The sequence below is a fragment of the Maniola hyperantus genome, chromosome 2 (assembly GCF_902806685.2).
Source record: "Maniola hyperantus chromosome 2, iAphHyp1.2, whole genome shotgun sequence".
NCBI classification, from domain to species: Eukaryota; Metazoa; Arthropoda; class Insecta; order Lepidoptera; family Nymphalidae; genus Maniola; species Maniola hyperantus.
The window spans coordinates 13,831,479-13,853,723 of NC_048537.1; the positions used below are offsets into that span (position 1 = coordinate 13,831,479).

Below are 22,245 nucleotides of genomic sequence, written 5' to 3' on the forward strand. Positions count from 1 at the left end.
TTCCTGGCAAGTACTCGGCGGACATTTGTCCGCATAAGACATAAATCCCCGAATCGTAGATAAAAATTGTACATATCTACACTTCGAGGATTTGTCCTCTTGTCCTCCGCGGGAAAGTCCCTCGTGTGCTAGGCCATTACTGACGCGGACGCAAGGACCAAAGTTACACAGTAAAAAATCTGTTAAAAATAAAAACAAAGTTTATTCAATATAAAATAGTAGCAATGCATAACAATATCACCAGCATCCTGGCGGAGGCCCGAGGTAATCTGACAGTGTGTGGTTTGTATATATTTACATAATACTATTTCAATCATCTCGATGCAATTAATACTATTTGACTGGTAGTATGGCAACCGATTACTTCTCAAACTTAAGACCGAGCGTTTGCGTCATGAAACACAGGATGTCTGTGTGTTCGTCGATCTGAAACAAGGAAAGCAAAATTATAAGGCATCATCTAAAACTAAACTAATAGTAAAATTATTAAGTAACTAAAATGCAACAGCTAGGGGCAGCTGGAGCACAGGAATAAAATTTAAGTCGTAAGTTCCCTTCGAAATAATGCTGTCTTCATATTATTAAAGTGCGTCAAATCAATATTTATTGGTGTTTCCAATGACGTTTTTCATCATTGATCAGTACCGTTATTATAAATGCGAAAGTGTGTTTGTTTGTCCTTCAACCACGTCGCAACGGTGCAATTGATTGACGTGAGTTTTTGCATGGGTATAGTATATCTAATAAAGACCTGGAGAGTTACATAGGCTACTTTTTATCCCGGAAAATCAAAGAGTTCCCACGGGATTTTTAAAAACCTAATTCCACGCGGACGTAGTCGCGGGCATCACAGCTAGTATAGCTAAATAATACTCACAATCTTCGCGGTGGGTTTGCCGCCCCCGTGGCCCGCCTTGGTGTCGACGCGCGCCAGCAGCGGGCGGCGCTGCACGGAGCCGCGCACGGCGTGCTGGATGCTCGCGATGAACTTGAGCGAGTGTAGCGGCACCACGCGGTCGTCGTGGTCAGCCGTCAGGACCAATGTCGCCGGGTATTCCGCCCGACTCACTGGACATTACCAAAATAATATTGTATTACGAAATGTACTATTAGCTTCCTGAGTAAGCAGCAAACTAGCTGGGAAATCTTGGAGGAGGCATACACCCTCTTGGAGAGCTAACAATTTAAAATAGCACAAAATGTTCAAAAACCTACGTAACAAATTTTTAATCTGTTAACAATAAAGGCTTACACTAGCCCGCAGGAAATAATGTACATCGACTATTAGAAGGAGGTTTCGGATTCGTAGAGTCTCTGTGATTCATACCTATGTGACGTTTTGTCTCAACGACCGCGAAAACGCTCTAAAAACCGCGATCTCCTTCTAAAGGTGTACAATATTTTCTGCCGGGTACTGTAACAACAATAAATACCGTTGTCAGGCGGCTGTATGTTGTGCAGCGGCGAGTATGTGAGCAGGTAGTCGAACTGCGTCTTGTTGTCGGAGCTGCCGTAGTCCGACACCCACGCGTGCCCGATCGTGAACTTCTGGAAGCGCAGCATGTCCAGCACGCTGCAATATCATCATCTTATTATTATCATGTTAGCCGCCACGAAATCAAAAATCTAATACCTAACATGATATTTTTAACTATCTACCTATAGTATGCATCAGGTCGAGACGGCAATCGGGGTATAAGGCGGGGGGAGACGTCCCAATTGCGATCTCGACCTGTCGCGTACTATACATAACAATAAAATTATTAAAACTAAATATGTAGATGCCTCTATTTTTTTTCTATCGAATAAATTTGTTCGTGTTTCTACTTCTAAAATTTTATATATGAGCCGTTAAGAGTTCCAGGGTTCGGTTCTAGGCACCCATCTCGATGAGCTTTACCTTTTGGAAAAATACTTCTTAAAAATAATTTTCCTCATGAACAATGGGTTATCGGAGTACATTGGCTACTGACCCGACCTGCACGATGGCGGCGCCGTAGAGCGCAGGCCGCTGGTTGATGCACGCCGCCACGAGCAGGCCGCCGTTGGACCCGCCCTGCGCGGTGAGCAGGTTGGGGCTGGTGTACTTCTCGTTGACGAGGTACTCGGCCGCCGCGTGGAAGTCGTCGAACACGTTCTGTTTGTTCAGGAGGCGGCCCGCGTTGTGCCACCGCTCGCCGTACTCGCTGCAACGATGATAAAGTCATTATAATAAATGTGTTCACATCGTGATTGGTACGGACATGTTTATGTAGTGAAACCGAGTTAATCAGCAAATCGACAGAGGAATTTGCAGACATTTCAATGTTTGTGTTTCAGTTTTTAAGTTTTTGATACAAAATAAATAAATAAAGCATGTTTGCTGCTAATAAAACTTAAGCATGTTTAAACATACTTAGGTTTTATTAAAATTAAAAATTATATAGGTCTGTATGAATGTTTGTGAGAGGTCGATGAACTTTGTCAGTCCTAGCACAGACTACGGTCTATTTGGGCTGCAAACTGCCAACACCAGTCTCGGCTTTTTATCTAGTGCTTTGGTCTAAAGTGTGGTGTAAATTGTTCACTTTTCATATTGTCACAATAAAAATAAAATAAATAAAAAATAAATTAGGTTTTACAAAAGACGCTTATTTACTTAAACCTTAAGGTTTAAAAGACGCTTATTTACTTAAACCTTAAGGTTTAGTAAATAAGCGTCTTTTAGGCGAGCGCGCTCCATCCTACTCCATCATTTATCCATAAGGTACGATTGTCGTCAAGTGTAAGCTTAGCCTGTAATAAAAACATTTAAAAAATCAAATGTAATAAGCACGTACCCTCCGCCGCGTATGTTGGGTATAGCCACAATGCCGTTGAAGTGCTGCATGAAGACCAGCCGCGTTACACTGAAGCTGGGTTGGACGTTGATGTTGAAGCCACCGTAGCCGTACACCAGCGCGGGGTTGGACCCGTCGCGCGGCAGACCCTGAAACAAGACCGTCACGCTCCAGTACAAATTACCCACTGCGTTCGCAAGTATCGGTCGGCCGTATACTATCAGAAACTGTCACAAAAAAAGGGACGCGCGTTGGGAAGTTAGTCTGCTTATACATTTTGTAGAGAGACGTTAACGAACGTTGCGTAAGTAGGCCACTCGGAGTCAATGCCGCGTCGTAGGTGGGGCATTGACCCGAGTTTTACACGCTATACATTGCGGGTTTGAAAAATACTAAATCCAACAAAATGAAGCAAATGGTTATTGGTTTGTGTTTAGATAGTATAACAATAACGCTAAGTTTTTGCTAGCGTTCTGGTTACACCCTGTATAATAATAGTACTACGTCAGTTCAGTAACAAGTTCAGTTTATCAAGAGAACAGCTCTTGGCCTTACCTTTTTGGAAACAATAAACATAGGAACTTTGGTGCCATCTTTGCTGGGGTAGAATATCTGCTTGGCTTCGTACTGCGACGCGTCGAACCCTTTGACTTTCACTTCTCTGAATACCTGCAAAACACAATCATTACCATGAATAAAATATAGAGTTCTTTCGATTACAAGACTAGAACCATGAGATTTATTGAGAATTTAAGGCTGTGACTAGGGATGCAACGATATATTATCGGAAAACCGATAAATAACGATATATCGATATCGAATAAACTCAATAATATCGTAGCAAAATATCGAAATCACCCACCTAAATTCACAAAATTACAATAAATAAAATCGAATTAAATGCTGTTTCTCGCAACACTGACGGTCTAAAAATCTTGATGGCAGCTAGATCTTTAAAGAAACCATTGATTGGTTCTTGGCTTTATGTCCTTAATTAGTGAAGCGCAAAGCTACCGAATGGAATTCAGTGTGAGTTCCGGACCAGTAAATACTTTTTTGATTATCCACTTAAACAAAAAATAAATTTAAACAAAAAAAATATATATCGATATATCGGTGTTCTAGACTGATATATCAATATCGACCTAGATCAATATATTGACATCCCTAGCTTTGACGTAATTGCCCACTTTTTCTACTTAAATAATGTGTACTGTACCTACCTACGTATAAGATGTGACGACGGAGTATAGAATGACAATATAAAGAACATAGCGGGAGGCGAATGTATGAGGATAGTGTGGTGGCTCTCACTGGACAACGACCTATGTCCAGCAGTGAACATCAGACTGAAATGGTACTTACGGTAGGCGTATAGGGTTGCTTCTTGAAATCCACGTGGTATATGATACCAGGCGATAAGAACGACATGAAGTGGTAGAATATTTCGCTCTGCTTCTTCTTGCCCGAGAAGCCAACTATGGAGCCCACGTCTAAGTCGAACGCTTGCATCATGTCGCCAGACTTCATACTATGCAGTTGGAGAACACTCTGAAATATATCAAACGCTCTTGTTTATATCCTAAAACTGTGTCTAAACTATAAAATCAACCCGAATACGGCGAAATAGTTTAGTTTTTTTGAATATTAAATCAAATCAAATCAAATACTTTATTCAAAACTAGCTAAACTGCCCCGGCTTCGCTCGGGTGGAGTTTAGAAAATTGAGGGGGAGGTTGAATTAAATTTTTCTCTCCGTAAGAACCTTCCTCGTACTTCAAGGAATATTATAAAAAAAAGAATTAGCGAAATCGCTTCAGCGGTTCTCGAGATTTGCGATGACCAACACATTTGATGATTTATATTATAGATAGGTGATAAATTACACTTTTAGATTGCCAGTTGTTGGATTTGTAAGATATAGTGGTGATAATTTTTACGCAAACTTAAAACTAAAGCTACGAGGGTTTCAAACGCGCCCAGGTCTGGGCAGAGCCTACAACAAACTCAGCCGGGTATTTTAAAACGAAGATGCTTCAACACAAAAGTTTTCACTGGACACAATCCACAACGCAAGTTTTTATTGATGTGGACATTGCCTTAATACTCGTAATTGTGGAAGTTGTCTTCCAATATAAAGAGAGTATCAGGTGCCCCAACTCGGGTATTGTTATTCAGGTACCCTAATATAATTTATCACCAGATTTAATTGAACCATTTCACTTTGACATTTGAAAACCACAAAATAAAACATATGTTTAGAGGTTTGTCCGTGGAGGGGTAAAATATCTAAGAATAATAATACTAAGTAATTTGTTTTTACTCCTAGCACAAGCTTTACGCTTACTTGGAGGGGAAAGGGGAATATTAGTCAACATAATAAATTTGGTTAATATTCTTTAAAAAAACATCAAAAATGATTAAAGATACTTACTTTAACATCTCTGACGTAGTGTATAACAAGTTTATCATTGTCGACTGCAGACGCCCAGTCCAATACATCTTTGGGGTGTTCCTGCAAAAATTGAATAATTTTGTTACTTAATGGCATGACGCCCAAAAATATTTTTTTCTTTAACAAGTCATCATCTTGCAGTGTTGCACATAAAAATAAATATCTTGTGCGATAGTACGGTATCCTTCGTGTGCGAGTCCGACTCGCACTTGACCGGTTCTTCTACTTATTGTGAGATAGGGTTGCGCCCGACGACAATCATGCCAATAGCAATGATGAAGTCTAGGTTGGAGCGCACTTGGCTACAAGATGCCTATTCACTCTTGCCTTGAAGGTATCAGTACCCTTATTATAAATGCGAAAGTGTGTTTGTTTGTTGGTTTGTCCTTCAATCACGTCGCAACGGTGCAACGGATTGACGTGATTTTTTACATGGGTATAGATAAAGACATGCAGAGTGACATAGGCTATTTTTTATCCCGGAAAATCAAAGAGTTCCCACGGGATTTCTAAAAACCTAATTTCACGCGGACGAAGTCGCGGGCATCAGCTAGTTGCCTATGAATTAAGTTACCGGTATGAGTGTTTCCCAGTTTTCTTCGGCGGGGTTGTTGAGGTCGATCTTGATGAGGCGGTAATTTGGCGCGTTTCTGTTCGTGCGGAATATGCACACTGAACCTTCGTTTGTTACGTACTGAAACCAAGTTTAAGATATGATTATATTATCAAGCTTGTGTGAAAGTATATATTTAAAAAGACTTTTTAAAGTCATTGTCATTATCAACCCATCACCGTCTCACTACTGAGCATAGGGCTTCTCTCAGAATGAGACGGATTTGGCCATAGTCCAACTGTAACAACAAGTTGCTTAAAACGCACATAACTCCGAAAAGTTAGAGGTGCCTGCCCGGGATCGAACCCCAGACCTCCCGAATAGGAGGCGGACGTGTTAACCATCAGGCTATAGTTGGTCTATATTTTTAAAATAAGTATTATTTTATGAGCTACTTATTTGGTCAAACATACAAAATTGAATATTAAAAATAGTGCTTAAAATGTACCGCGTATCAAAAAACCAGTTAACCTCATAGTCGGCTTCAAACTTATGCACGATTTGCGTCAATGGCAGCTTGCCGTCGATCTGAGGCGTCTTGGACAAGTCCGCGAAGAACAGCAGGTTGTCGCGGCAGTCCTTGACCGGCGAAATCAACAGGTAGCGACCGCAGTCCGATACTTCTGCACCACTGAAATACAATGCTATTTTATATATGGCATGTAGTGTTCGAGGGAACTTTCGGCGTTGGCTACCTTTAACCAGAAAAAAACATCTTCGGCCAACTTTCCGCTTCGGCCAAAATGAAGTTTTGGCCGAAGCCGAAGGTTCCTAACAAGCGCCAATATTGAACAAAACTATTACAACGGGGGAAGTTTAATTGACCAAAGTTTCGCAAGAGTTTTAAGAGTTAATTTGCTAGTCTCAATAAAGTGTGGTGTAAAATGTTCACTTTTCATTAAGTCAAAATAAAATTAAAATAGTCTACTTTTACACTAGTTAAAAAAACTGAAACTGATTGTGATTGTAACATTACTTAATATTTTTTTTCGAAGTATCGTTATTTATAACCAGTTAATAAGAACAGTCAACATAAACTTTCAAAAAACTATTATTTTATTCATTTTTAGCTAATCTTGATCTGAGTTTCTTAAGAGTTATTAAATCTTCGGCTTCGAAGGTTGAGGCGATAGGGGATTAATCGGCTCTGGCCAGGAATCGGCCTTCAGTCGGACACTAATTTAAATAAGTATGAAAAACCTAAATCCACGCGTACGAAGTCGCGGGCATTAGCTAGCAGTATTATAAATGCGAAAGTGTATGTCGACTGACATTTTATTTTCATAACTGATAATATAAAAATGGGTAATGCATCTACGTCTGAAGCGCTAAGTATATTATAAGAAATAGAACGTTTGTTTCAACTACCATAACAGCGATAACTATTGATATAATTTTAACATCAAAGTGCAACTGACGTAAGCAAAAATACCAACACAGCGTATAGTACTCAAACAATAGAATACAATGAAAAGCATCGACTCTAGTTCGATCTAGTTTTTGTCTAAACTAAATTTAGAGTATCTGCATCTATGTCTTTTTAATATTACTAATAAAGGACGGAAAATAAATTTTACATTATAATGGTACTGATTCTGAGCACAACTAAATTTTAGAGTATTCGCATCCTCTTCTTACTAATGTAATATGAAAAGGACAGACCCAGTTTGACAGTTTTAAATTTAAATTAGAGCTGTCAAACCTCGTGATTTTAGCTGCCAGTCGCGAGCCTATTGTTTAAATTTGTAGCGTGCACTAAAATTTTGCGACTTTGTATTTAAATTCATGTTCCGTCCCGTTTTAGCAATATTTAAAAAAAAAAGATGCAGATACTCTACATTTAGTCTAGAGAAAGACAACAGAAAGCACTTTGGTCAAAACTGGCACCTAAGTTTTGACAGTTTTAAATTAATTTTAGTTTGTCTGTCCTTTTCTAATTACATAGGTAAGAAAAAGATGTGAATACTCTAAAATTTAGCTGCCATCAGTATCAGTACGCTAAAACATGACATATTTAAGAACACGATCATTAACTGAAATGTATTCATTTGATTAACGTACGAGGGACTGTCTTGACTCAGGATACGTGTGTTGCCATTTCTGTTGAGAATGACAAATGATCAATACTATAAAAGAAGATACTGACTGACTGATCCAACTTAACGCTGGGTTCAGAAACTCGGGATCATGCATGTAAGTTTTTCCTACATACTCTACCCACGGAAAGAAGTTAGTATAGCGCTCTCTCTGTTTACTAATCCTATACAAATGACTGAGACAAAATCTTAGTGGGCGCTAACCATTTTGAGACACCAACCAATCACAAACGAAACTATTTTTGTCTCAGTCATTTGTATGGGATTACATAACAGAGAAAGAGCTATACAAATTTCTTTCCGTGGATAGCATAAGGATTTTCGGAAATTCTACACAAGCGAAGCTGAGACGGGTAGGCTAGTGACTAATAATTAAAATAGCTTTCAATCCAGTAGGATTAAAAGCTGTGCTAGCCTGGTGGTTGAAACGTCGACCTCCTCTTCGGAGGTTCCGGGGTTCTATCCATCTATAATGCGTAAAAAATTACTTCTCATGCACCATTATAACTTTACGTGTCAAATTTCATGTCAAAAGTACAATTTTAGTCCTTATTATAAAGGAGAACAGTAGGCCGATTTCCTTAAACCTGCATCAATCATTATTACAATCTCAATTGTTCTGATTGGCTGAATTTGTGCGATTCTTGTTGCAACAATGCATTACAGCCAATAGTGAGCGAGCGTCAACCAATCAGAGATAATTGCGATCGTGACATTGTAGCTGTCATTCTACTGCAATCGCGCAACTGTGGCCCTATCGCGGTTGTTTGACAGCTACAATGTCACGATCGCAATCATCTCTGATTGGTTAATGCTCGCTCACTATTGGCCACAATGCATTGTTGCAACAAGAATCGCACAAATTCAGCCAATCAGAACAATTGAGATTGTAATAATGATTGATGCAGGCTTTAGACAATCGCCCTACTGTTCTTTTGACATGCCAGTGGACCCATAGAGTTAAGATGGCACGTGAGAAGTTATTTTCTATGGAGTATACTTACATCCTCCACAAGGGTTCTTCAGGGAAGTCGACGACTATAACATCATCACTCTGCGGCGTGTTAAGACGATGGTAACATAGCTTCTGGTCTCGATTCACTTCAGTCTCTGAGCCGTCAGTCTTGCCCGTCTGCTCGGGGTACCTCTGAAACAATTTGAATTTCAACAATGTGGTATTTGATTACATAAAAATAAATTATTTCTCAGTGATTATTAAATAGAGGGTCTTCCAAAATACGTAAAATCCACGCCCTTTGTTAGTTTTAAGTGTAATAACCGTTTTAAATTATCGATTAACCTAAAAAAGTACGTCAATAATGACGTAATACTAGAATGTGACGTCACATCATAAGTTGTGACGTCACATTCTAGTATTTCATAGAATATGGCATACTAAGTGCGCGTTTTGACGTTTGATAAAGATTTTATTTTCTGACATAATGGCGCATTGTTATGTGATAGAATTGTCTATTCGTTCCGCTTATTTTAAAGCTAAGTTTAGATGGTATAGTAAATATGCTTACCGCATAAAATAGTCCTTTGTTGTCTTTGGTCCATGACATTGAGGTAAACTTGACCTTCTCTAGCACCTCCGGGTAGTCTTGGCCTAGAACCAGTATTAAATTAGTTAATAAATAAATATAAAATACAATATTTATCATATTTTATTATTCTATAATTTTTATATGTATACTATATATTTCATATAATATTTCTAATACTAGCTTATGCTCGCGATATCGTCCGCTCATCGTTTCAAATCCCCATTTAACATTCTTTGACATTTCATAGTTCATACCATGACTCCTACATTTAAGTTATCTTACAGTTATACGCGGCAGAAAATAATGTACGTCGGACCTTTAGGAAGAGATAGCGGATTTGTAGAGCATTGTCTCTGTAACTGAGACCGACAAAACGTCACATAGGCATGAGTGACAGAGACAACGCTCTACAAAGCCGAAATGTCAATCTGAAGGCTGATGTACATTATTTTCTGTACGCGTACTGTACCTGTGTAAGCTGTGATAGCCTAGTGGTTAGGACGTCCACCTTCTAATCGGAGGTCGGGGGGTTCGATCCCGGGCACGCACCTCTAACTTTTCGGAGTTATGTGCGTTTTAATTAATTAAATATCACTTGCTTTAACGGTGAAGGAAAACATCGTGAGGAAACCTGCATGCCTGAGAGTTCTCCATAATGTTCTCAAAGGTGTGTGAAGTCTACCAATCCGCACATGGCCAGCGTGGTAGCCTATGGCCAAAAAAACCCTTCTCACTCTGAGAGGAGACCCGAGATCTGTAGTGAGCCGGTGATGGGTTGATCATGATGATGATGATGACTGTACCTGTTTCCACATCCTTCAAGTGTATGGTGTTCCAGTCGGAGCCGCTAGCCGACAGTGCGTAGGCGAATGTAGATCCATCTTCCGTGAAGCGGCTACCCGATAGGGCGATAGTACCATCTTCGGACAGAGTGTTAGGGTCTAGGAATACCCGCGCTTCGCCGTCTAAGCTATCCTGGATGTATAGGACACTGCGGACAAGGGATAACAGCTAGTTAGTTACTTCAGAAGTATTTACAAAATATGTGAAATTATCATTATCATTGTCCACGTCTGCCGCAGAACCGATGGCCGATGGGGCAGACGTGTTCTGGAGTGGAGACTGCATATCAGTGTGGGACGACCTCCAACCCGCTGGACTGACGACCTTACCGCCGACGCCGAGTTTCTTGCTGGTTCTTCTCGGTAGGAACGGCATTCCCAACCAGTGGTAAATTAAAACTACCTGACTATTCATAAGCACTTTTAAAAAGTTTACATGAATAAAAAAACATTCTATTCTATTCTATTCTTAAGAAGGTAGCGGGAACTGGGAGGATAAGGAAGGCGGAGGATCGTGTGTGGTGGCGTGCTCTTGGGAAGGCCTATGTCCAGCAGTAGACGCAAACGGGCTGATTGATTGATTGATTGATAATCATCGTTATCAACCGATAGACGTCTAAGGCTGGACATAGGTCTCTTGTAGGGATTTCCACACGCCACGGTCTTGCGCCGTGCCACCTGGATCCAGCGGCTCCCTGCGACTCGTTTGATGTAGTCTGCCCAGCTAGCGGGGGGGTCTTCCAACGCTGCGCTTTCCAAAGCAAGGTCGCCATTTTAGCACCATGGGACCCTAATGTCAATCGGTTTTTCGAACTATGTGCCCTGCCCACTGCCACTTCAGCTTCGCGACTCATTGAGCTATGGCGGTTACCCTGTCTCTCTTACGGATCTCATTTCTGATTTGATCATGTAGAGAAACTCCAAGCATAGCTCTCTACATTACTTTCTGCCGCGTACTGTAGTTGGGTATTTGATTCCAATTTTTTTATTACTTTATAATAAACTAGGGTAAACTGAAAAAACTAATTAAATCGATCAAATAATAAAAAAGTTATAAGCGTTTAAATATTTCTTATTAGACAGAGATAGCAATATAGAATTATGACGTCATTTTGACAAATGCTATAGTAGCTTCGTGCGGTTTCATACAAATTTTCGTTTTGCGAGAAAGGGATAGAAGACCCTCCCACTCCAAAATTAAAATGCCTGTAACTTTGTAAATCTTTGTTGGATTTTAATATTTTTTTCAGCGTACGTCATTATTTTCATCCTAGTTTATAATAAAGTAATAACATTTATCAAATTCAAAAATAGTAAAATACCCAATTGGAAAACTTGGAATCTATCATAATATAACGCACCGATGGGTTACATACATCGGTGCATTTTATTTTAAAATTCCAAGATTTTCACAGACATCACATTCACATTAGCTGGGTAGCGCGTATTGTTGCCTATATGAGTGACTGAGACAGAGTACAAGAGAGAGAAAATAAGCTCAACTTACTTCTGGTTCTGCAAGCCAGTGTTCTTCATAAAGAAGTACTTGTCTCCTCTCCGGAAGGGGCAGGAGTATTTGGGGTAGTTCCATAGCTCCGTGAGGCGGCTGTGGATGTCCGTCTTCACTGGGCACGAGTCGAGGAACGGACGCGTGATGTTGTTCTCCGCCTCTATGAAGGCTTTCGTCTCTTCGGAGTCAGGGTCTTCCAGCCACCGATAAGGGTCTGCTATCTGTGGAATGTTAGGATTTTTACTAATTATTGGATTTTATGAATCGAATAACCGACAACACAAATATCAAATCACATATCTTTGAAGATGTCATATCCCTTACGCGTGGTTATTTTTATTAATGTGATGAGATACGAGTTACCCAGAGGAAACCAGAAGCGTATCGATTAGCAGTGTTGGCAGAACGCGTCCCATCTTAGGCCGCATCATCACTTTCCATCAGGTGTGATTATGGTAAGGGTTTGCCTATAATGAATTAAAAAAAAACCCCCACTAGGTAGAACAACATCAAACGAGTCTAAGAGAGCCACTGAATACAAGCGGTATGAGACTGAGGCGTGTGGATAATCTACAAAAAACCTATGTCATAACAGAGAGAATACCAAACGGTTGACGACGACGAGCAACGACGAATTCCTTAGAGCTGTAAGACTGTTTGAACTCCTATGGGTGTGACCCCTAAAATGAAATGTAAAAGAAAATGTAAATGTACAAACAAATGTATTAGCAAAAACCTCCTCAAAACAAATACCTACTAAAAGGAGGTGAGAAAGATAAAGTCGTGGATAAAATTGTGTATCAATTATTGCTTCTACCAGGGTTATGTATTCAGGTTGTAGGTCAGTTTCAGGAAGAAAGAAGGAATGTCGTAGCCGAGCTGGGAGGAGAGTTTGGAGTGGAGAGCCTCATAAGCACAATGCTGGAAGAGAAAAAGAAGTGGCAGATAGTTCAGAAATACATGGAAGGTATAATGGAAAGTAAAGAGAAGTACGAAAGAGGAGGAAGTTGAGTTAGTCCGCGGCAGTAATGGTAGGCCAACAAGGCGGGAAAATTACTGCTTAGAGAAAGGAGGGGTTTTTAGTCGGTAGGAGTCCGGCACTATGTCCATGAGGATTTTCCCCTCCTAAGCGAATAAAAGAAAAAAAAGGGTTATGTATTATTGTATACATACCTTGTAAACTTTTATCAAATAAAGATTTATTATTATTATTATTTAATTAAAAAATAAATAGGTACTTAGAGCAGCTCTAATACACACATCTTCAACATTAATAGGAATGCAAAATCTTTTTATCGATATGCGTTTGCTTATCATTATAAACTGAGCAGCCCTGAACTACTTGAACAGCACAAGTTGGAACGAAAACAAGTTTTTGCGATTTATTACTATAGGGGTCAGTGCACAGATACTTAATGAAATAATATGATCAGTTTTTGTCCGTTTTTATTTTTATTACAATGGACGACGCTCTTCGGCTTCTACGACCTGAGCGATCGCTTTTTTTGCCTACTGAACGATAAATGTTTACAAATGAGGCTTCTATCAAGACGCTTGCTAGGAGGCGTAAAAACCCTAAGCCATATCGTAGTAAAGTTTATTTGGCTGATCAAGGAATGTTCTCATGGATATTTTTAAGTTCAATCAACCTATTATGAAACTAGCTACGAAAAACTAGTTATACAAATTACAATATATTTTGCAGAAAATATTATTGCCATGCGAACTTGAATAGGCAAGCACCATCTTTGACTTTAGGTTTATATAGAACTAGAGGATGCCCGCGACTTCGTCCGCGTGGATTTAGGTTTTTAAAAATCCCGTGCCGGGATAAAAAGTAGCCTATGTCCTTCCCCGGGATGTAAACTACTTCTGTACCAAATTTCATCAAAATCGGTTAAACCGTTGGTCCGTGAAAAACTAACAGACAGACAGAAATACTTTCGCATTTATAATATTAGTATGGATTAAACTAAAATGACAGGAGGATATTGCTATTCCCTTCGCATTGCTCCGTGCAGAAAAGCATAGCACTAGATTTAGACCTGTCTATTTATTTTTGAGATTGTGTAAATCTACAACACAAGAATACTACAAATTCAGCCAATCACAACAATTGAGATTATAATAATTATTGATGCAGTTTTTCCGCAATCGACCAGCTGCACCCTACCTCACAGACCATCTCAGTGAAACGGTATGGAGTATGGACTAAGAGCCAGCGCGTGCCATACCTTCGTTAGTTTATACAAGCTGTAAGTGTCTCTGTGTATAGTCCCTAACACAGGGAGGAACGTTTGTTTGGATCATGGTGGTTTTGGGAGATAACATAAAAAAATAAACTTTATATTTTGACGGAAGATTTTTTTACACCTTTATTACCTGTTATCTCTCAAAGCCACCATGATCCAAACAAACGTTCCTACCAATGTTGGGGACAATATGCAGAGAAACTTTCAGCTTTTATAAAATAACGAAGGCCTGGCACGCGCTGTCTCTCTATTTAGTATACCTATAATAATCAGCTACGTGAGATAGTCTTTTGTATCTTATGTAAGTTTTATGTGAAACTAGTAGGTATATAATTATATCTACTATCCTCAATACTAGTACATAAGCAATACGAGCAACACTGCTCATTAGATTCACATTAACTGCGTACAGAAAGCAATTGCACTGACATGCACTTACAATAATTACAACGGGATTACAGTGCAAGTACCACATTTGGTCGGTACTCATAGGTTAATCAAGACGTATTGACCCTATGAATCAGCACTAATTAATTACAGACAAGTCTATGTAGTTTAAAAAAATCTTTGCAAGTAAACCACGGTGTATTAAGCTACAGTTTCCTATTGTTCCTGTGTGTCAGTGATAGAAACTAGCATCTGTCTCTGACTTTTTCCCCGTTTATATTAAGACTAGCTGATGCCCGCGACTTCGTACGCGTGGAATTAGATTTTTTTTTAATCCCGTGGGAACTCTTTGATTTTCCGGGGTAAAAAGTAGCCTATGTCACTCTCCAGGTCTTTATCTATACCCATGCAAAAAATCACGTCAATCCGTTGCACCGTTGCGACGTGATTGAAGGACAAACCAACAAACAAACACACTTTCGCATTTATATAAGGGTACGGATATTTTAAAAATCTCGTAGAACCCATTGAATTGCCCGAGGTAAAACAAAACACATGGCCTTGATCACTTTGCACATTCATAGCCAGGTGGCCTACGAAAATCCTATCAGCTCAGCAGTTTCATATAATAAACTAAGTACATAAAATCTTATTATTGCAACCACTAGAACAGGAATCACCGCCAACCGATCTTATGATTACAATAATTTATTATACTCATTAACCGAATGAACCCTAAGCCAGAAGTTCAATACAGATTGATAAAGTACTTCCTATGCTGGATTTATTTTCCTATTTTTTTTGTAAATAAACAAAACCAGATAGATAAAATATTAAGTCTTACAATTTTTAATACAATAAGAAATACATATGAGTAACTGGTTTGTTTTCTTCAGGAAAACCTTAAGAAATAATTAGGTACTATGTAATTAATCGAATCAATATAATTATATCGGCGATTCAGCTTCTACATAGTATTTTTTTTATTTTTTTATGCATTATAGGCACACGCTTCACTACAATCACACCTGATGGAAAGTAATGATGTGGTCTAAGGCGAAGGCTACAACGCTTAATAAAATAAAATAAAATAAAAATTTTTCTCAAAAGTGCAATTTTGTCAATTACTAAATATTGTGATCCACAGCTATTTATTTCATATCGTGATATTTACTGAGCATGTAGACTAAAGTACTGACGGATCGCATTATGGATAGATTTCCAAATTCTGGATTGCCATTCCACGGATCGTGATAAATTTAAAAGTACCCTACAGGGTACTTCCCGTTGACCTAGAATCATGAAATTTGGTAGGTAAGTAGGTCTTATAGCATAAGTAAAGGAATAAATCCGGAAACCGTGAATTTGTGGTTAGGTACATCACAAAAAAATTAACATGTTCACACATAGATGGCACTACTGTCATGAACTTGTAGTGTTGCTCATAAAAATGTTAAAATATTTTGTACGATGGTACGGAACCCTTCGTGTGCCAGTCTAACTCGCACTTGACCGGTTTTTATGAACAAATGCAGAAATATTTCATCATCATCACTATTTATGTGCCAAGAGGTAATATTGTAGTCAAGTGTAACAACGATATTGATTTCCATTATAAGTCCGATCACGTTTTTCATTGAACAATAGGTAGGTACAGAGATCAGATATCTACGTAGGTATTCTTCAATGAAAAACATTGACAACAAGTTATAAAGAATGGCTAATTTCCGATAGAATCTTTTTTCCTCTAATTTTATTTTACCGCGCAGTAAATAAATGATTATACTTATGTGGTAAAACCTTTCCTTTATTTTATGTATTTTTGTTATGGTCAAATAAGTAACAACTTAAGTATTTAATGAGAATTAAAAAGAATATTAATATTAAAACAAGAATAATATAAATATTTTGGTAAGAATGAGCTAATGAGGAAATTTTAAAATGCCCGCGACTTCGTACGCATGGATTTTTGGTTTTTTAAAATCCCTTGGGAACTCTTTGATTTTCCGGGATCAAAAGTAGCCTATGTCCTTTTCCGGGATGCAAGCTATCCTCACCAAATTTCATCAAAATCGGTTAAACGGGTGAGCCGTGAAAAGCTAGCAGACAGACAGACATACAGACACACTTTTGAATCTATAATATTAGTATGGAAGTATGGATATGGATTATTTAGGATATCTATAACATAAAAAATTCTATTTTTTTAATTATTTATTATTATTATAAATTATTATTATTATTACATATGTTTGTAAATGTTGTATTAACTTATAATTGGCGACTACATTTAGTAAGTAATATTTTCAGAATTAGGTTTTTTGTTAAATGTATTAGTGTAAGTAGCCGGGGGTTGCTATAGAGTACAATACCATCCATTGGGATAGGGGGCAGTAAAGGGGGTGCTCCTGAAACTCTAAGTTAAAATTTCAGAGCTCGAAAATCATTTTTTTAAATAAAATTAATCACTTTAATCACAATTAGCATTTTTAGAATAAACTAAACAAACACAATACAAAATCGCAAAATACAATAGATACTGTCATAGGTTACCACCGTTAACACCTGTAATACTTTTTTTTTTACTGATTTTACGGCTCTGGGTTCTGATCTATAATACTTTTGCTGCTGCTGTACAGACTACAGACCAGTAAAGTAAACTTTTTTTTTCTAAACGGCTTTAAAGCGAGTCTTCTGGCGTAGCCTGTTTTAAAAAACTTAAGGATTGGGTAGGTTAGGGGGGGGGGGGGGGTTTATCCCCTTCTAACCTAACCATTTCGAGTCGGAGTGCCCCAAGTCCCGAGCTCGCTTCGCTCGCTCTTGATGGTGGGAGCGGGGGGGAGGAAAGAGACCCCCCACCATAGTGGTGGTCTCTTCTCGTCGACCGGGGCCCGTCGACGGAGCCCCGCTTCGCGGGGCTCCTTTTTTCTGGGTGGTAAAAAAAGAAATAACCCACGAAGGGGATGGCGGGGTCTTACAGACCCCGCCATCCCCTTCTAACCTAACCGTTCCGAGTCGGAGTGCCCCAAGTCCCGAGCTCGCTTCGCTCGCTCTTGATGGTGGGAGCGGGGGGGAGGAAAGAGACCCCCCACCATAGTGGTGGTCTCTTCTCGTCGACCGGGGCCCTTCGACGGAGCCCCGCTTAGCGGGGCTCCTTTTTTCTGGGTGGTAAAAAAAGAAATAACCCACGAAGGGGATGGCGGGGTCTTACAGACCCCGCCATCCCCTTCTGACCTAACCGTTCCGAGTCGGAGTGCCCCAAGTCCCGAGCTCGCTTCGCTCGCTCTTGATGGTGGGAGCGGGGGGGAGGAAAGAGACCCCCCACCATAGTGGTGGTCTCTTCTCGTCGACCGGGGCCCGTCGACGGAGCCCCGCTTCGCGGGGCTCCTTTTTTCTGGGTGGTAAAAAAAGAAATAACCCACGAAGGGGATGGCGGGGTCTTACAGACCCCGCCATCCCCTTCTAACCTAACCCTTCCGAGTCGGAGTGCCCCAAGTCCCGAGCTCGCTTCGCTCGCTCTGGATCGTGGGAGCGGGGGGGAGGTATAGATTAGAACCCAGAGCCGTAAAACCAGTTAAAAAAAAAGTATTATAGGTTTATGTTATGGTAATCTTTATATGTGTTCGTAGTTCATACTTTGCGGTTTTGTGTTTCTAAAAATGCTAGGGACCTAATTAATTTCATTTTATTTACATAAATCTGTATAAAATACGCGACTACGTGTCTTGAAATTAAGAAATTACGTAAAGATCAGTGCAAATTAATATCTTTCCAGTGAATATTAACGAAATCTATGTAGTAATCGTGTTTTCTATTTATAATGTTAATCATTTTAAAATTGTATAAATGTCTATAAATACGTGTCTCCGAAACTTGAAATTACAGATATGTAAAGTGCAAATGAACCTCTTTATACTGAATATTACCGCTATACCTATATAGTATAATATTCGTGAATAAATAGTGGTGAACCTTTCTATAGTGGAGCCAGTAGCCGTTAGTTAATTTAATAAAAAAAAAAAAAATAAAAAAAAATATGTTTCAGTAGTTCTCCAATAGACGCTGAAGCGGAATTTAATAAAGAAAAGGATATTACCTTAGTTCCATGGTAGTCGTCGACCACGGTCTCATCTCTCCTAGCTTCAGGGTAATCAAAAGTCATTTTCCTGGGAGTGATGAATGTGGAGTATGAAGATGCGTGTGCACACTGGAACAACACACAGACAAACAGTAACACATGTTGACGCATAGTGGATTCTCCGCTAACTGATCAGCGCGCTCCTCGAGACTGTCTTTATATTCAGCGAAAACGATGATCGCGCGAGCTTTTTTTAATAGTTTTTTTACGTACAAGTTGAATTAATGTATATTTATTTGAAATTCAACGTCTCAAATCGTCTATCGCTTGGTCTATCGTCTATTCTATTATGATTCTAACGTCGTTTATGACAGGTTTATTCTTAATTGTATGCAGCCAGGCAACAAGGTAGATGGTAGAGGAAAAATTGAAATGCGAACTCTTTAATGCTATACCTACTGAAGCCTCATCAGTTCAATGGTCAGAAAGCCAAATAAAATTGTAAGCCGACTGAAATCCGAAAGTTCTAATCCCACTCGTCGTATTATTGTCGTGCCTACTTCTATCTCGTCGGACCTGTCGTTGCAGGAGATAGATCTCTCACACGAGTCGCACACGCATTATAATTTGCAACAGCTGCTTTATTTTTATTTTCATTAACCGAATTTCTTCGGCGCGTGCGTCGTCGTCGATATTCAGTGCCGAAAAATGCGTTGCTTTCGGTGCATACGGCTCCACTCTGTGATCAGCTTATAGTTGAAGTACATCATTAAGCTATCGCCAGCCCACAACTGAGCACAAGTCTGCTCTCAGAATGAGAAAGAGTTTAGTCCATAGTCTAACATGCTGATCAAGGTGCATTATGGCAGAGTTTACACATCTTCCTCCTTTTCATTATTTTATTCATCATATTGCGGGTTTTTTTACTGTTTTCATGTATTCACATCGTTTTTAATAAGTCTTTTTGTAGTTTCAGCTTCTCTTTTACGCGGTGTCCTGCGTGAGCGACGAATAGTACGCGACGCGACGCGACACGACGACGCGACGTAATGCGTATATGGCAGTCTGCGTCTCGCCGCAGACTGCCATATAGGCCGCAAGCACGGTATGCCGTTGAGTTGATCGCGTTCGTCGCGTTCGCAGCGTCGCGTCGCGTAGTATTCGTCGCTCACGCAGGGCATCGCGTTACACATGCTGTGGCCGTTTCAATAATAATTTTATATTCTACTAGCTTTTGCTCGCGACTTCGTCCGCGTGGACTACACAAGTTTCAAACCCCTATTTCACCCCCTAAGGGGTTGAATTTTCAAAAACACTTTCTTAGCGGATGCGTACGTCATAATAGCTATCTGCATGCCAAATTTCAGCCCAATCCATCCAGTAGTTTAAGCTATGCGTTGATAGATCAGTCAGTCAGTCAATCAGTACCCTCATTTATAATAAGGATACCTTATTATAAATCCGAAAGTGTGTTTGTTTCTTGGTTTGTTGGTTTGCCCACAATCACGTCGCAACGGTGCAACGGATTGACGTGATTTTTTGCATGGGTATAGTTAAAGACCTGGAGAGTGACATAAGCTACTTTTTATCCCCGAAAGTCAAAGTTCCCACAGGATTTTTAAAAACCTAATTCCACGTGGAAGAAGTCGCGGGCATCAGCTAGTCATAGATAACATAAAAATGTTTAGAAGATAGTATTTACCTGAAAGTAATTCACAGAACATTCACCTGCAAGTACCTATATTATGTCATCATCATAATCTATACATAATCTCAGAATGAGAAGGAATTACTGCATAGTCCAACACGCTGGCCAAGAGTGCATTGGCAGACTTCACACACCTTTGAGAATGTTATGGAGAACTCTCAGGCAGGCAGGTATCCTTACAATGTTTTCTTTCACTAATAAATTAAATTGCATAAATGCACAGTGCAGTCTGTAAAGTTACAAGTCTAAGATCAAATCTCAGTTGGAAGCTGATTTTTTGCATGGGTACCGTACCCTGTACGGTAAAAACCTGGAGAGTGACACATGCTATTTTTTATCCCAGAAAATATAAAATCTCTTATATTGTGTGGAATTTTAAAGCATCCAAATCCATGTGGATCCATCAGCTAGTACAAAATATGTAAAACAACAAAAATATGCAGAAAAGTTTACTTAGAACAGTGTACCTAAAGTACCTAAGTAAATAAAGTAAAAAAATAAAGATTGCATCATAACAAAACCACTTGCAATCAATCATACTGCTAATGCACTAGTATCATAATGAGAGTCTGTTATGTCTTGTCTTGATGTAAAATTAGATGATGCCTATGACTTCATCTGTTTGGATTTCAGTATTCCGGTACAAACTTTTCAATTTTCTGAGTTTAAAAATAGCTTATGTCCATCACGAAGTTGCAACTTATCTGTGCACCAAATTTCTTCAAATTCAATGAAACTAATGGGCCAAGAAAAGGTACAGACACTTTTACAATTTATAATACTAGTAGTGATTGCATAAAATAATAAAATAGATAACATTGTAATTAATAAGTTAGTGAATAGTGTACTGTGTACAGTGAATGAGCCCTTTCATTAAATAGTGGATATCTTTTTATTTGATCTTTATATTAAAATTGAAATCTAAATATATATACTAGGAAAAGGTGACTGACTGACTGACTGATCTATCAAGGCACAGCTAAAACAAATAAATAGCAAAAAGATATGCTGTTAACTATTTATTCAAGCCGCCACTTTATTTTGCCAAAAGAGAGCTTGTTTTCTCAGTTATTATTACTGATAAATTATGTTTACAGCTTTTGAGCTTAAACTAAAAAGAATACGAGGATACGAGTTTATTCTGGAGGGGTAACGAAGTTATAACTTAGAACTAAGTAGGTACTTACTACCTATTGTTGGTTATTGCTTCTTTTTATATATAACCACAATTGTTAACTCTATCACCGATGAATTGTACATTATGATGGCACACCAACGCGTGGCTAGATAACGTTAAAATTTTATAAATGGGTAGGTACGTAACTTCCTAAGTTTGTTTCAGCCAAATTATCACTTTTCAACTATTGCTAAAAGTTAGTAAATTTTTAACAGAAATCTTACCAATTGCTGTCTCCTTAAATAACACTTAAGTCCTGTGTTTAAGTTAGGTAGTAAACTGTTATTTTTTGCAGTAAATAGAGTGAAATTCGCGGAAAATCGGCGATGATTTGCCAAAAAGCGACGCACCGCCATGCAATTTGACATTTTAATTTTAGGTTGCTAGCTAGAAAAATCTGTCAAATGTCAACAACTGTGAAATGAGTGTTGCACACATTTAAGTTTTAAATTGAATTAAAATACTCTATATTATCGTAAATCGTGGTCATGGATTTAGAAGGTAATAAATAAGTCTTATTCTTATTACATCTGGATGACGCTCTCAAATTCATAAAAGGCAAAATTGAACTGTATGCCATTTGAATGAGAATGCTTTTTGATTAGTTAACTAACTAGTTACCAGTTAATAACTTATAAATTGTGTGAAAAAAAACATTTACTTTTTGAAGAACTTCTGCTGTCCCGATTTTTCTTTCCCTACAACGAAATGACCCTAACATGAAATTCCTGATTGATGATGATCCTCAAAAATTTTTTAGT

General features: G+C 38.9%; 1 protein-coding gene across 4 annotated transcripts; it reads right to left on the reverse strand.

Annotated features, from left to right (window-relative positions):
- Nucleotides 1-182: 182 nt before the first annotated feature.
- Nucleotides 183-21,873, reverse strand: LOC117992992 (prolyl endopeptidase). Of its 4 annotated transcripts, none has more exons than XM_034980740.1 (16): nt 21,709-21,873; nt 18,618-18,728; nt 11,880-12,103; nt 10,334-10,521; nt 9,510-9,592; nt 8,988-9,130; nt 6,359-6,518; nt 5,849-5,968; nt 5,254-5,334; nt 4,185-4,370; nt 3,375-3,488; nt 2,820-2,968; nt 1,974-2,186; nt 1,434-1,573; nt 878-1,068; nt 183-426 (listed from the first exon to the last, which is right to left on the reverse strand). In XM_034980740.1, exons 1-16 carry the CDS (start codon nt 21,850-21,852, stop codon nt 361-363), a joined length of 2,313 nt encoding a protein of 770 aa, XP_034836631.1. In that variant the 5' UTR covers nt 21,853-21,873; the 3' UTR covers nt 183-360. The 4 variants fall into 4 exon arrangements, with proteins under 4 accessions (XP_034836631.1, XP_069363133.1, XP_069363131.1 ...); XM_069507032.1 differs by lacking the exon at nt 21,709-21,873 and adding an exon at nt 21,495-21,513; XM_069507030.1 differs by lacking the exon at nt 21,709-21,873 and adding an exon at nt 20,302-20,320.
- Nucleotides 21,874-22,245: the final 372 nt, after the last annotated feature.